A 14,874-nucleotide genomic window follows, 5' to 3' on the forward strand; every position below is an offset into this window, starting at 1 on the left:
CATCCGAGGATCTGACCCAACAGCAGCACCTGTAATTCATCTTAGCCGCTACGAACTGTCTTGAGGAGTGTTTTGTTTTCTCATAAATGGTTGCTGCCAAGTAGCATCAGACGGCGAGGCAGTGAAGGCCTGCGGGAGTGTGGGTACAAGTGTGTTCGTATGCTCGTGTCTGTCAGGCTGTTGCCTCTGGCTGTGACCCCAGTGTTAATCACTCCACAGTCAGAACAACCACAGGCTCTATCATTGCTACTTGGAGGCGTCCCACTCTCCACGGCTTCCGTCTCATTCACCATTGCAGAGCTAACTCTGTTATTACTTCTCAGTCTACACCCCCCCCCCCCCCTCCTCCATGCAGTATCTTCCCAAGCTTGACCTTCCACTTACATTGAATTGCCATCTCCTTAACCATTAGCTCAGGGATGCACCCTTGTCTTTCTTTTTTCTCCCGCCATAGCCCACTGTTACTTCTTTTCTAGTTCTTTTCTTTCTTCTTTGGGGCCTTCTAAATTTCTTAAGTTCATAATTAAAAGCGGCTTCCTGCCCTGGTTTCCTAAAGAGCTGATGGCTGTTTTTCACTGATTTTGGTCTGTGTTGTCAAACCAGGACACCTGCTAATGTAGGTGGTTCTGGACCAGTTGGTTGGTTTCAAACATATGTCACTTTTCATCTAATGTGAATTTAGCTGTTGTAGCAAAAGTGATTCAGGTTAATGGAAACAAAAAAACATAAAAACATGCCTTCCCACGCCTTGAGAAGAATGCCATTTGGTCTTGAATAAAAAGTTCTGAGAGGCCTGGAAATTCCTGTTGCAGAGAAACTGCCTGGCACAGCAGATTGCTATCTGGGTCAAAGTGCCCGCTGACCTTCCTGTCATTCGCCATTTAGTTACTCTACATACGCCTGGAAGTCTGTTCATGAGTCTGCAGAATCTAGCACAGATAGCTTGACATCAGCATGCTAACAATGCAGTTTTAGTTTAGCATGCTATGCTAGTACCCCCTGATTAGCTAAAAACGTAGGTGCGGCCGAATGTTAACAAACCTTCTGTGGCACAGCAAGTAATCTAATTAGGACACAAAAAATACTACATTTAATGAAGTAATATCATATTTAATGACAAAGAGAAGTAGTTTCACTGACTAATTGACAATCAGTGGCAGGTGAAGCTCTGAATATGGGGAAAAGAAACACTGTATATTTTTTTTTCCCCAACCAAAGATTAACTAAAAAAGAAAACTTGAATGGGTATCTTTCTGGCTGAAGCTACATTCACACTGAACTCGATTCGATTATGCATCAGGATGTCCAGCTGCAATGTTACGTCATTGTACAGATGCAATCAGAGGTCCCGTGGCGTGATTTGAGCGTTGGCCGTGTTGCACAGTCTGGTAGCAGCGCGTTTTGGGTGTAGCAACATGATTTGCATGTTGTAGTTCAAATTTCAGAATTTTGGCGAAAAAGACATTTCGCCTCAACCAATTAGGGACTAAACTTTGGGTAAAGACATGTTGATGATATGACCATTGGGTGGAGTCCAAAACCAACATAGCAGAGAATCTGTTCGTTTTTCTCCTGACCTTTACGATTGAGGCAATAATAAAAATACCCTCATTTTATTTTTTCCCTCCTGGGACTATTGCGGGACAGCAAGTCATCAAACTGGGTCACAGAGATGTGGAAGTACCGCTGAAAGCGGCCGTTATTCAGTTGCAGAATGGATGATGAAGCTCAACGTACCACAAAAGTCTTTGAATGATTTCATGAACGCAGGAATGGAGACATGATTTCTGAAGCTTTTATAGACCTCTTCAAAAATAAATAAACCTGATCTCACGACACCATCCATGTCTTCCATGCACTGTAAAGGAAAAATACAGTCAAAGCTTCCATGTAGTAACTTTTGACGGTAGCCCCTCTCACACGCAGTGCCAGCGTCTAGTTTGTGAAAAAGAGGCATCTGATGCATATGACACGCAAATCTCCTTCAGTGTGAATGCGGCATTAACCCTTGTGCTATCTTAGATGACCCCACCCTTACATGGAAGTGGTCTCCCTACTATGACAAAGGTGGATAAAGGTGGAAAGATTTCATGTAATCCATGGACACCAGTGGAGATCACAAATCATTGAAGAAAAAAGGTTCAGCGCAGTGTCTAGTGGGTCTAGATGACCCAACTCCCAACATTAAAGTGCCTAGCATAGCACAAGGGTTACACTGTCTTCATACAAAGGAGAACACTTTGAACTCTGTCCCAGTGTTGTGAATCAGTTGCTTTATGATATGCCAGGAATCGCACCAGTTAGGTGTATGAGCGCTCTGGCTAACACACACTCAAGCTCCGGGCAAGCTGGGTCGAACAGAGTTTCACAGGCGTTGACAGGGCCTAATTATACATGTCTCTAATGAACTGTAATTACTGACATCCACCAGAGCATCAAGGTCTATAAGCAGATAACTTGCAGTCATTAGGACGCTGTGTGTTATACTGTCTCACTGCTGACTGACTGAAATTTGTCTTTGCTGTCCTCTGCCTCATTGCTCTCTCATTTTTCTCCTTTTAGTTTGATGGTGACAACATGTACATGAATGAAAACAACCAAGAGTTTCTCCCGCCAAACCAAGTGAGTTCAAATTGCTTTTCCCCTCATTTCATCCAGTCCTGATTTTGGTCTGACTTGTTGTGGACTCATTTTCTCGTCCACCATGGTGCATTCTTACCCAGTGACAGTGCCTAAAAGCAACCGCAGGACTTTCTGACATCTGACAAAAGCAGTTGAATCTTTCAAAACTCTTGCAGATCATTTGTCCCTGTGTTTTTCTGATGGAGAACAGCATTAGGCATGCTTCATGCTTTCAATCATCCTAATGTGAGGAGCAGTGCTTACGGTGTGGAACACACAGTTAATTTGTTTTTTTCTATTGCTTGAACATGTCATTTCAAATGATTCAGATATTGTAGCATTAAATAGTTTATCAACGTGCACTGTAAATTAAAATTATTAAAATGCATATATCTACAAAAAAAAGTAATCTACAGGAAGAGTGGAACGCCTGATTTTCACTGGTCCATCTGCGGTGCGTCTTCCTTGCGTCAAGTTGATACAATAAATAGAGCTTTAATCAATCGGAATATTTACATCGCCTCCGCCATGTCTGCGTCTGAAATCCGTTCTTCTGCAAACATTGTGTTTACGCAGGATTTCTATTTCCAGTCCATCGATGCGGCGATTTTGAGGCAAAAAGCTGGAGAGACTGAAAACTGGTCTGGGTTTGAAAATTAAAACTTTCAACATGAAAATGTAAAAAAAAATTTTTAGATTTAAGGTGACGTGCCCGGGCAATAACAAACATTAACACTGTGGACGTCCATTTTTGCAACGGACAGCAAAAGTGTAATTTTGGAAATACAAAAACATAACTTAATTCACGATACCAAAGATGCATTTTACAAGGACCCAATGGGGAAGGAGAGGGCATGGGGTCTGATTTGCAAAGTTTTGGATGTTGATGGCATGGGGGTGGAGCCAGGATGGAGAGGGGACGGACTGGAGACACAATGGATACAATGAAAATGAACTGACAGTTGTGAGATGGACTCCCCACCAAAGACATATCAATGGACAAAGCGGGTGTTACATCACCCATACACAATGTCTTACCTCTGGCTCCAGCGAAATCAAGCCAATTCAGTCGCCATTTTTGCGCAACACGGGCGCCGCCATTTGGTGCCAGTCGACAGTGACTTGTCCGAGTCAGTCTGAGTCACGTTTCTAGGGCAACTACTGCTGTCACCAATCATATATATATATATATATATATATATATATATATATATATATATATATATATATATATATATATATATATATATATATATATATATATATATAGATATATATATATATATATATATATATATATATATATATATAGCTAAGGTTAAATGTATTAACCTTAGCTATCCAGACTATCTCAAACAATATCTAACTCCTTTTCAGTCTTCTTATAATTTACGTCATGCAGATCAAATTTTTTTTGCTGTTCCAAGAGTTAAAAAACAAATTGGAAAATATTCATTTAATTATAAGGCACCCTCCGACTGGAACAATCTTCCTCTATCCATTCGCTCTTTAACCTCATTCTTTGCATTTAAAAATGCCTGTTTAGTTCATCTTCAACACTCATGTAACTGTTTTTGATTTAATTTGATTTCTTTTCTGCCTTTTATTTATTATCTTAATTCCTTACCTTAAATTAATTACTAGTAGGTGCATTAAATGCCTATGTTTGTGTGTGTGGGTGTGTGTGTGTTTGCCTGCCTGTTGTCTTGTAAATTTTAAGTTCTTTTTCGTCTTGTTTTGATATATGTAAAACTTGCTCAGCTGTATCTGTCGGTTATTTATTTATTTGCTTGTTTTGTTGTATTTTGAGGACCCCCTTGAAAACGAGATGACACATCTCAAGGGGCTTATCCTCTAAACAAATAAATTGAAATTGAAATTGAATAAATACATATAGCGACGCAGCGCAGATGGACCTGTGTAAATCAGATACAAGACTCCTCAGTTATTTTCATATCCTTTGCACTATTCTACTTTTAAGTACGACTTCTTCTTAGTTATGCCAAAGGCTTTTAGGGCTTTTCTTCAAAGTTAAGCACATCACAGTGTGTTAAGTGGATAAGCAATTATGCTTCCCAATAGGGTTGGGCCCTTTGTTAGAATTTCTAACCAGAAATTGCCTCTGCATCAAGGAGAGAGTGTGGATATACTGTATTTCTCTATTGTGTGCAACTACTTGCAGTTGATGTGCACCACTCTTACAAAATGGAAAATGCCCAAAAAAACAAAAACAGAAATTAATGCAATAGCCTTTTTTTGTTTGTCTGCTATCATTTCTTTCAAAAACTAAAGATGAAGAAGAATTAATGATATCTCAACATTTAATCTACACAGGAAAAATATCTAACAGTTGCTAAATAATAGTTTTTTTTTAATATAAAATACTAGTTTCTTCCTTAACGAAAAGAGAATCTCCATCAAACAGAAAATCCCTCCCTGCAAATCCATGGGACAATGAGAAGTTGTCCCACGTGTTTTTTTTTTTCTTAATTCTTTATGTTATGTGATTAATGATGATAAGTTTAAGGTTTAAACATGTATGTATTAAATATGGTAAGATTGTGGGGGGATTAATAAGACTTTTCTTCTACTCACTCCTTTTTTGAACACTTTATCACTTAATATTTATCATATTTTTTTAACAATTTAATTTTTTGCGAGAGAAAATGAAATGAACATAAATAAAAAATTAGGATTTATAAGACAGTAATTTCCCTGCATTAGTTATAGGTTTTACTTTATTTTGAAAAAAAACACAATTTTCCCCAAGACATTTTCTTGTTAGTAAACTAAAGTCTTTTAACGAACAGCACTTTTAAATGATTACTATAAAGAAATGAAAACAATACTCTAATATTACTTCAATTTCATAAATAACAGAGATTTAATTTTTCTGCCTTTCTCCTTACAAATAGAAGTATTACTGGTTTTTAATTGAGTTTGAAACTCTATGTTCATTGAAATGTCAGATGCTGTAACACAGCTGGTTGTGAGCAACTGGGGGAGCATATGGTTGCATTTGGACAGGGGGATTTGTGGATTTTGGGAATAAGCCCATATGACACACTCAGAGGAGGGGGAAGTTTGTCCCTGTCAATTACAATTATTTGAACCAAGCCCCAGGCTACAATAGTTTGATGTGTCTGCATTTGGCGTAAGTGTAAGTGAGTTTTTTAATTTGTTGAAATATGAGTGGTGTCCCTGAGTTGCTCGTGTAGCTGCTAGTATTTCTGTTTTCTACAGATGTTGACCTAAATCCATCTGACAACTGACTTTTTCCATTAGGCTCTTTTGGCATTTAGATTTTCACAAAATTGTGAAAATACTATCTTTATTGGTCATTTTGACTCCTCACAATAATACTTTTTCACACGTCGGGGAGATTTTCAAAACCACGACTCATAGGACAGATAAAGCGTTGAATAGCCGGTGAAATAAATAGGCATAACAAGTGAGAGGGAAATAGAAGGAAGGGTTCACAGAAGCATCAAAGGCAGACAGAAGAAGAAATAGCGTGAAGGACTGTGATGGGATGAGAGACGATTTAGCTTTGCTCTGTGTTATACTTTGTTTACTCAAAATCCCCTCACATTTGACATGTGCCTTGCTCTATTCTCCGCTTCACCAAGTTTTGCCTCTTCTTCCCCCTGACAGCTGGAATGGAGGAGGCCTGAGGGCTGGACACACACTCTGACAACAAAATACACGGATTGCCGAAACACAAACATTACTGATGCAAACTTCTTGTGCGATTGGATTTGAAAAAGGACATTAAAGCATTTGTTGCAAACACGGAACATAAAGATCAACACTTAAACTAACTACTCAATGGAAAGTAGAGAACATGACTTCATCTATTTGCAATGAAATCTGAAAAATCTGCAATAGTTGCAAAGACAGATGTAGGAGTTTTTACACCCACATTTCCCTAATTAGTGTGACACCAATAACAAGTTCAGTACCAGTCATTTACAGGTCTGCGTGAACAAACAACTTAGTGTGCATATGGGGGCAAATATCTTGATGAACATGCAGTTTCCACAAACAAGACCCCATCCAGACCAGGAGAACCTGGCTGCAGACATCAATGTCCAGAACTGGAAGTCCTCCCGGATTGCCCCCAAAAAGCTTTCTTTTAACTGGCAACCCTAACAGTAACATTAGGGTTACCTTTTAAGCTCATTGTACAATTCTTAACACTTTTGTGTTAAAGTAAGTTGTATAATTTCCGCTTTTGGCCAATGATGTCAGGCGGCATCTTATCTGCGGCCAAGTTCCTCTCATCCAGATTCCTACCAAGAACCTCCATGCTGACAGGTTTTTGCAAGAACAAGCACCAAAAGGCAGCCCTATTAATCTGAGTGTTCTCTAAAAGTTCCAACTTTGTAAAGGCATTCCCAGGGGTCCTTTCATTTGCTTTTTTAGCCAAAATAGAAAATAAAAAATGTTGTTTTCTCTAAATGATTTCTGCAGAGCGGCAGTAGTTCATTAGAAATGTGCCTCTTAGTTGTGGTTTGGGATCATTGCTTAAGCCTCATTTGCCATGATTTTGTTAACGCTCTCTTCTCTCTATGCCGTTCTGAGCCAGATGCCAGCTCAGACGAGGAAAACATCGACGTACATGGACCTATTTGTCTACTAGATGCATCAGAATGTAGCAGAGCGTTACCGTAGACTCTCTGTCACAACTTCAACCTTTTTCCGACGACAATTGTTTTTCATCTGCTTCTGATTCAGTTTGAATTAAGAAATACTCGGAAATGCAATTTTACGCTTAATTTTCTTCATGTAGGTCCTCCATCATGAGAAAAATGCCACAAGAACATGACAAATACTTAATTTTCATCAGAGTGGGTCTATGACTTACTCGGTAAAACCTCCAAACCTTTTTTAAAAATGTCTCCAAAAAAAAAAGCCTGTTCAACTTGCTTAACAATGCAGGCTATATTTGGAATCACTGCATCAAGACTGATTTTATTCAAATAGCGTTCCATGTGAGCTGCCTCACCACTGTTACTTGTTCTGCTGTGGTGGCATTGTTAAGGACAATGGTTTTTTTTTTTAACCAATCGGATCATCCCATAAAACACACACTGGTCTGTTGTGTGTTCATATATGTAGACACAGCCTTCATGTAAAGTGTTGCTGAGAGGTGTTATTGAAAGAAAAAAACAGGGATTTAACTAAAGAAAAAGACTGACTTTAATAATAATAAATTATAAGGGTGTGGGATAAAAAAAATGTATATTATGTCTGAAAAGAAACTGCAATTTCATGGTCATCTAAGAAAAATAATACATTAAAATGTTAGATAAGAATATAAAGTCACCAAGACAATCCATTATAATTTTTCCTGCAGATTCTTTCCAGCATCTTCACCCTTTCTTGCACTAATTGCAATGAAGGAGACACTATTTCTCTCCTGCATTGCAACCTAAGTTTGGAGCAATTCAGCATTTGACTGACATGATCACTGCACACTTTTGTTTTCTATCACTGAATTAAATTCAGTCTCAAGCGGGTTGTTGTCGGTGCTTCACGCACCAAAGCCCCCCGTGCTTTCGAATTTTAATCGGGTCAAAATTGGGTTAAAAACACATTAGGCGAGTATAAAATCGATTTAATTTTGACTTATTTTCGAGTTTTGAGATAAAAATCAGCTTTTCTGTGGAGGTATCCGGGAGTTGCAATAGCTGCCGGGGTAATTTTTATTTATAACTCTTTTTTTCTTCTTCCACAAATGTACTGTGCAATTTGCACAGTTGCCACATTATTCTCAATGTGTTCCATCTTAGGCACAAAAAAAAAACAAATCATACTGCCTAAAGCTGACTTTTCTCTGCCACTCTATTATCTTTCTTTACTTATTTTTTTCCATATTGCTCCCCCTCTTTTTCTCATTTTGTCATCATTTTTTTTTTTTTTGCCTTCACGCCCTCTGTTGCATTTAAATGCAATTGGGTCAGCGTTTTAGCTGTGTGAAAGTGGTAGGCTGTCTCAGTTTCCTCTAGTAATTGCTCCACTTAATGGCTCACCTACCTTAAGTGTATAAAGCACACGCATGTAGTCTGCGAGCTCGTAATCGCATGTGCTCAGGAGATGAGTAAGAAGGAAAGAGGGTCAGTGCCATTCTCGCACCATTGTTCCCATGAGCAGCGTTTCTCTGACCCTGGCTGTATTGCATCTTCCACCTGCAGCAGACTGACAAAGTGTTAGCGATTCGATGACAAGGTTGTGGACTTTTGGTCTGGGAATCAACAAGGTCTATGTCTGACCCTGAGGCCGCTCACCGGTCCTCGGAACATTGTTGGAAAGAGAAACTAAAGGCTGGAAGCGCTTACATCACTGATGTCTGATCTAACAAAACTGCCACAGTGGAAATTATTAGCGCACCCTGCAAGCAGAAAGACCTTTTTTTTTTTTTTCTTTCTTCCATCAGAAAACCTTCACCTTTAGTGAGCTTTCTGGAGATGATATTAGGCAGAAGATTGACACCATCAAAAAATAAGAAGACTATAATGCACTGCTGAGATGCCTTTGCATACTTTGAGAGCAAAGTGAAAGAAGCAGCGTACTTCATCAGCACTTTCCCTCAAAGTTGCTTTCTTTTGATGTGCCTCTCCTTGACTTGAATGAATTAATTTAGCAGAACTGCTGTTTGAGAGAAATATGTCACCGAAGAAAAAGTAAAAAGGACAAGTAGGAAAAAGAGAGAGGGGATGGGGACGAGATGAAGAAACTGCACAGGGGAATAATTCGACTAATGGAGTGACTGTTTGGATATTCAGCAGAAGTAGGAATGGAGATTATGATCTTGCAATTAGCGTAACAAGGTTTTATTGATTGGCTGCTGCTGCTGCTGTAGCGTCTTTGCTGGCAAGACACTGCATGTGGTTTTAACATGCACAACGTGTGTGTGCCAGTGTGCGTTTGTGTCTGTGCGTGCAGTTCAGCCAGTCACACAGTCACAGTAACATGAGTAAAAAATCCAGCTCTGACATCCAGTTGTGCGCCTTTTCTGATCATCAAAGCTGGAATTTAGTAGAGTTAAAAAGTCTGTTCCTATGACATGATGAGGCAGAATATTTTCATTTCCCGCTTACTTTCAAAGTCCCAGTCTGGTCATCTTTTGATGTTTTGTAAAAATGTCCCCACTCGCCTTTTAACCATGATTTTGCCATTTTTTGGTAAGATTTAAAAATCTTTTAAAAATCATTTTGCAGGACATAGTGTCTGCAGAACGGCAGAAGTTTATTCAAAATTTACCTCTAAATTGTGGACAGGACTGTTGGTTTAGAGCAACCCCAACCCCTCTTTCCCTCCCTGTAGATAAGCAGTCCATATTTTATTAGATCACAAATAAGCTCTTTTTCCCACAGCATTTTTTTCCTCTGCGTCAAAATGAATTGAAGAAAACATTACCAAATTTTCCTGTTTTTGTTTTTTTCTTTTGGGGAAAATTTGGCAGGAGGTGCGGCTTAAATGTGACTTTTGAAAAAAGAAATAGCAACAACCACTAGAGGGCACTGTAGTCTAAAGGTCAGTATAGAGGTCGTGTCATTAAGCTATTATGAACATTTTGCGCATCGTTCATGTATGAAATGTTGGTCTTTCATGACACATGCGTGATACACGTAATCTTAAGCGTTTCTTGTGTTCGTCATTTGTCGATGTGCACAGATGTCCGTCGAGGGTTTTGGTCGGCGGGTCTTTACTAGAATTCTTTAACATTTTTGGTCGGTTGAGAATTAAGCAGTTTATGCGTATTTTACATAGGATATACGCAATAATTACGTAAACAGAGAAGGAATGGAGCAACGAATGAGCCGCGGACAAATATAAAGCAATGATTGTCGTGTTATCAAACAGAAAAAAAAAAGAGTCAAACTGTTTATCTGTTAGAAAATTTATTTTAAAAGAGCTGAAAACGCTTCTTACATGCTTTTCTGTGTCTCGTTACCCGACATGTGCGCGGCGCATTTGTGTTGTCATCCTATAAATGGTAAATGTCATGTGCGGGAGGCTCGAGAGCCGGTAGGACCCAGACGCAGAGACGGGAGGCCAACGGGTTCAGGACTAAAGGTTTAATTAACAAAAAAAGCTGCCGAGCAGGATGACCACACAAAACAAAAACTTACTGTGGCGTGGCAAGGGATATGGAACAAGGACGCTAGACAAGAAGACGTTAACAACATGAGCAGAAGTTAATGGACCAGCACAAGAGGTAGGCAGAGACAAGACTTATATACAGACAGGGCAGACAAGACACAGGTGAACACGATCAGGGCAGATGGGGACCAAGGAAGTACAACTCAAAACAAGACAAGACAGGAACCCTTTCAAAATAAAACAGGAAACAGAACCAAACAAGACAGAACAAGAACTTAAAGCAAAACCCAAGACAAAACAAACTCAAACCATGACAGTAAATGGCGTATAATTATATAGCGCTTTTCTACCTACAAGGCCCAAAGCGCTTTACAGTCACAGACCCATTCACCCAGTCACACACACATTCACACACTGGTGGCGGGTCCGCTGCCAAACACTGGCGCCAACCTCCCACCAGAGGCAAGGTGGGGTTCAGGGTCTTGCCCAAGGACACTTCAACTCATGGGTGTGCAAGGCAGGAATCGAACCTGCAATATTATAATCATGGGTCAACCACCCTTCCGCTGCACTTCGGCCGCTACCTTGTAGTTCCTTAACAGAATTCTCTTAAAAATAATGCCAAAAAAGCACCACGATGAGACACAGCAGCTCATTGTAATATAATCTGATGAATTCAGACTCATCAAAACAACTTTTACATTGCTCCTCACTGTTTTCCTAACAATTTATTTGTAATAAACAATTATCAGCATACCTTCTTAGGTATTTTCTTGGCAACTGCCTTGCAGCATGCCTCCACTGTACCAAAGTAATAGGTGTTGTACATGACCCGGATACAGGCGTTAAAAAATGTATCAGCAAAATATAAGGTTGAAATTAGTGAATGATCTCAAAAAGGACTGCAAAGCGCGGGAATTCCTTAATTCTTTCTCTTGTCTCTTTGCCCAACCCTCATAATTCCTGGCCAATGACTGAAGAGATCTGTAGTCACATGGTTTTGTTCATAAGCTTTGTTTCGAAACAGAAATAGCCGCTTGACGGCAGTCTGAATACAGACCAAAGGAAAAGTTCAGAACTCGGTCTGGACCAAATTATTTTCCCAGTCTAAACCCTAAAAAAGGAAACATTACATTGAACGCATTTATGCACATTTTGAAAGACTTTATATTTTTTCACTTCCTTTTTTGTCATTTCTGAAAACTAAATGAAATATTAAAACAGTATAAAAAACAAAACAAAGATTCAGCTTCCACCTAAAGTTCCACTTCCTGGCCAATGATGTTCAGCACCATGTTGTCTGCAGCCAGGCGTCGAAAAATGTGTGTTGAAAACAACAAAAAGACAATTTTGCTTAGATTGGGTCTATAAATGGATGCATTTCCTCCTTTTTCTCAGCAAAAACAATAAAATTGTAGTTTTACTTCTTGAATATTTGAACTATTTGTTTTCCTGTTGGAGGTTTATCTTCATACACTAATCCTCAAATGAAGCTTTGTTAGTATTTCTATGCAGCAGAGCATAAGGAGCTGTAATCACAGAGGACACATGTTAATAAGGAGGCCAATGAGGTTCGACTGATGTGCCAAAGCAGCCCACTAATGCACGATTTTCTTCACATTCATAAAAGGTTTATGGGAGTGGGGGCTCTTGTCAAGCGCGCAGAGCAGAAGTGTGTGACATTGTTCGAATGCCCAAACTTTCAGGAACTCCCATCTTATGAATATGATTAAGGCCATCTCCGAAGCCCCCACGTGTTTCCGATGAGCTGTTGTAGAACATGATCCGGCAGTCTTTTATGCTCAACCTTTGACAAATCTATCACCTCTTCTCTCTGTGCACTGAATTAAAGACCCATTCCACCTTTCTAGTTTGGATGAGTAATTCCTCTGTTTGGCCACAGCCCAAACCCCAGCCAGCATGTCTGGGATGGCGGTGAAGCCTGATTGGTCAGGTTTAGTCGTGTGTGACTGACAGGAAGCCTGCTGATTGGGGGAGACAGAATCTTCGGATGATTGCACTGATTAAAGCTTGGCGGCGGCGTTTGGTAAACTCCCTCCGTTCGGGGTCCCTGCACTGGTGCCCTGGCCCTGCTGGTCTGAATTACAGCTTGCACACATTAGTCTGATTTACAGCTTCCTCCCGCTGTTTAGATTGAGGCAAAGGTACTAGAGTGACAGGCTCCTCCTTCAGCGAACTGTTTCTCTGGTGATCCCTACAATTACACTTCACTATCCCTAACCGACCACCATCTACTTTTGAAACAATCATATCCTCTCTCTTTTATTTTGAAAGTTTTTAACTCATTTACTTGCTTTTTCTGTTATTCGCCCACACTTTTCTTCCATTCTTTTGGTGTTTCTCCCACCTATAACCTCCTGCAACAGCCTTTACCTTTCCTACCCCACGATCCACCTCTTTTCCCCCTCCTTTTTTTTTCTCTCTCTCTCTCTCCCACTCCCTCTTTCCATCTTTTGTGAAAAATGAAAACAAAGAGCAGCCTGACAAAATATTTCTTTAGCTGTTCGCTGACAAAGCAGGGAGCGGAGACAAAAGCAAAAAAAAGATTTGGAGGCACATTTGCGGCAGCCGAGGAGGAAAGATGAAGCGATCTCCCCGCTGGCCTTTTAGAAGCTCTCCTCCTCACCTTCTTCATCCTCTTGCCCCCGTTTAAAAGCACTCTGTTCTACTCGTCTGACATGGCGCTAGGTATAAATGCACGGCTGCATGGTTGGGTAAAGCCATCACTTTGGCAAGCTGTCCATCCTCCCGTTGCCCTGGGTGATCCGATAAATCTAACAGCAACTATAAGGTGTTTTTGAAACCTTTCACCCCGCTGGCTGAAATGGTTAGAGACCAAACACTCTTGTGCCAGATTAAAAACCAGAGTTCTCCTAAAGGCATGAACTATACAGTTTATATTAAGCCTTTTAGAGGCTTTTATTTCTATCTTTCTATCTTTTAAAGATAGAACTTGTTAAGTTGGCCTTGAATCAGGTTTTTTTTTCTTCTTGTTATCCTGAAAGAAAAGGCCTGTGGGCTATTAGGAAGAAAAAAATGTTACCCAGAATCACAATTCATTAGCAAAATACTCCTTTAATTATTGATGCGCCGTTTTTCTAGGTGTGAAAAAAGCCCCCAGCTGACAGCATTCCAAGTTGGCTCTCTTCCTTCAGAGGGATCCGAAACAACTCCTCAAATTAGTTCAACAGCGTCCAAAGATAAAAGTCTCTTATTTCATATTTAAAACACCTATGTTGCCTGTATGTTAGTGCGGCGTAATGTTAGAAAGATGGAGGATGGCGGGGCATCTGTGGCCTGCAGCTTTGTGCGGGGAAGTTTCCAGATAACATGATGGGAACCCTGACCTACATAAAGGTAAATGTGTCAGCTTTTGCCATAAATAAGTTACTTTAGCGATTAGCAACTGGCAGAGAAGTAAAAAAATAAAAAGAAATAAAGGAATGAGGAAGGAGGTCTATTCTCAGAGGATCCATATTCCCTTTAGAATACTCAACAATTTTCCATCCACTGCTTCTTGAGGTTGATTTAGATAAGTTGTCTTTATTTAGCATCTTTACTTCTAAGTAAAAAAAACTTCATAAATGTAAACAGTCTTCATCTTTCCAATGAAAACGGTGATTTTTGGGCTTTAACATTTTCTTTTAGCATTTTTATAACAATGGAGGACATTTATAAAGAAAGTTAAGCTTAAAATTGCGTTTTTGAGTATTTCTTTCTTCAAATTATTATGAATCAGGAGCAGTTGAAAAAAATGATGATTAGAAGAAAACTACAATAGGAGGACAAAAAGATCCATGTGCGTCTGAGTTAGCATCTGGTATAAAACTGTACAGTGGGTAGATCGCTCCAACATTTCTTATCTTGATTGTTGCACCAGTAGCTGTTGTGAGGGGCTGTAAGCTAGCGGGAGAGTGCGTAAACAAATGGGTAATGGGAAGTGGGGACGGGCTTACTCAACACCAACAGTCCCACCCACAACTCAGAGGCGAATTTCTAATGAACTCCTGCTGCTCTGCAGAAACTATCCCCTAGAAAAACGACACAGGGTTTTTTTTTTGCCTAAAAATTGCATAATTATAATTTTGAAAAAAGCTACTGAAAACACTTATAATTGGTCAA

General features: G+C 39.7%; 1 protein-coding gene across 5 annotated transcripts in view; it reads left to right on the top strand.

Annotated features, from left to right (window-relative positions):
- The window catches only part of tox2 (TOX high mobility group box family member 2), a 110,397-nt gene that overhangs the window by 49,166 nt on the left and 46,357 nt on the right, over window positions 1-14,874 (top strand). For 4 of the 5 annotated variants that reach the window (XM_011474913.3, XM_011474912.3, XM_011474914.3 and 1 more), the window contains one exon: window positions 2,563-2,622. The exons of the other annotated variant lie outside the window; for it this stretch is intronic. In XM_011474913.3, the coding sequence (XP_011473215.1) occupies window positions 2,563-2,622 (60 nt within the window). The remainder of the gene's footprint in view (window positions 1-2,562; window positions 2,623-14,874) is intronic. 5 annotated transcript variants of the gene reach the window in all.

This window comes from Oryzias latipes, chromosome 5 (assembly GCF_002234675.1).
Source record: "Oryzias latipes chromosome 5, ASM223467v1".
Classification (NCBI taxonomy): domain Eukaryota; kingdom Metazoa; phylum Chordata; class Actinopteri; order Beloniformes; family Adrianichthyidae; genus Oryzias; species Oryzias latipes.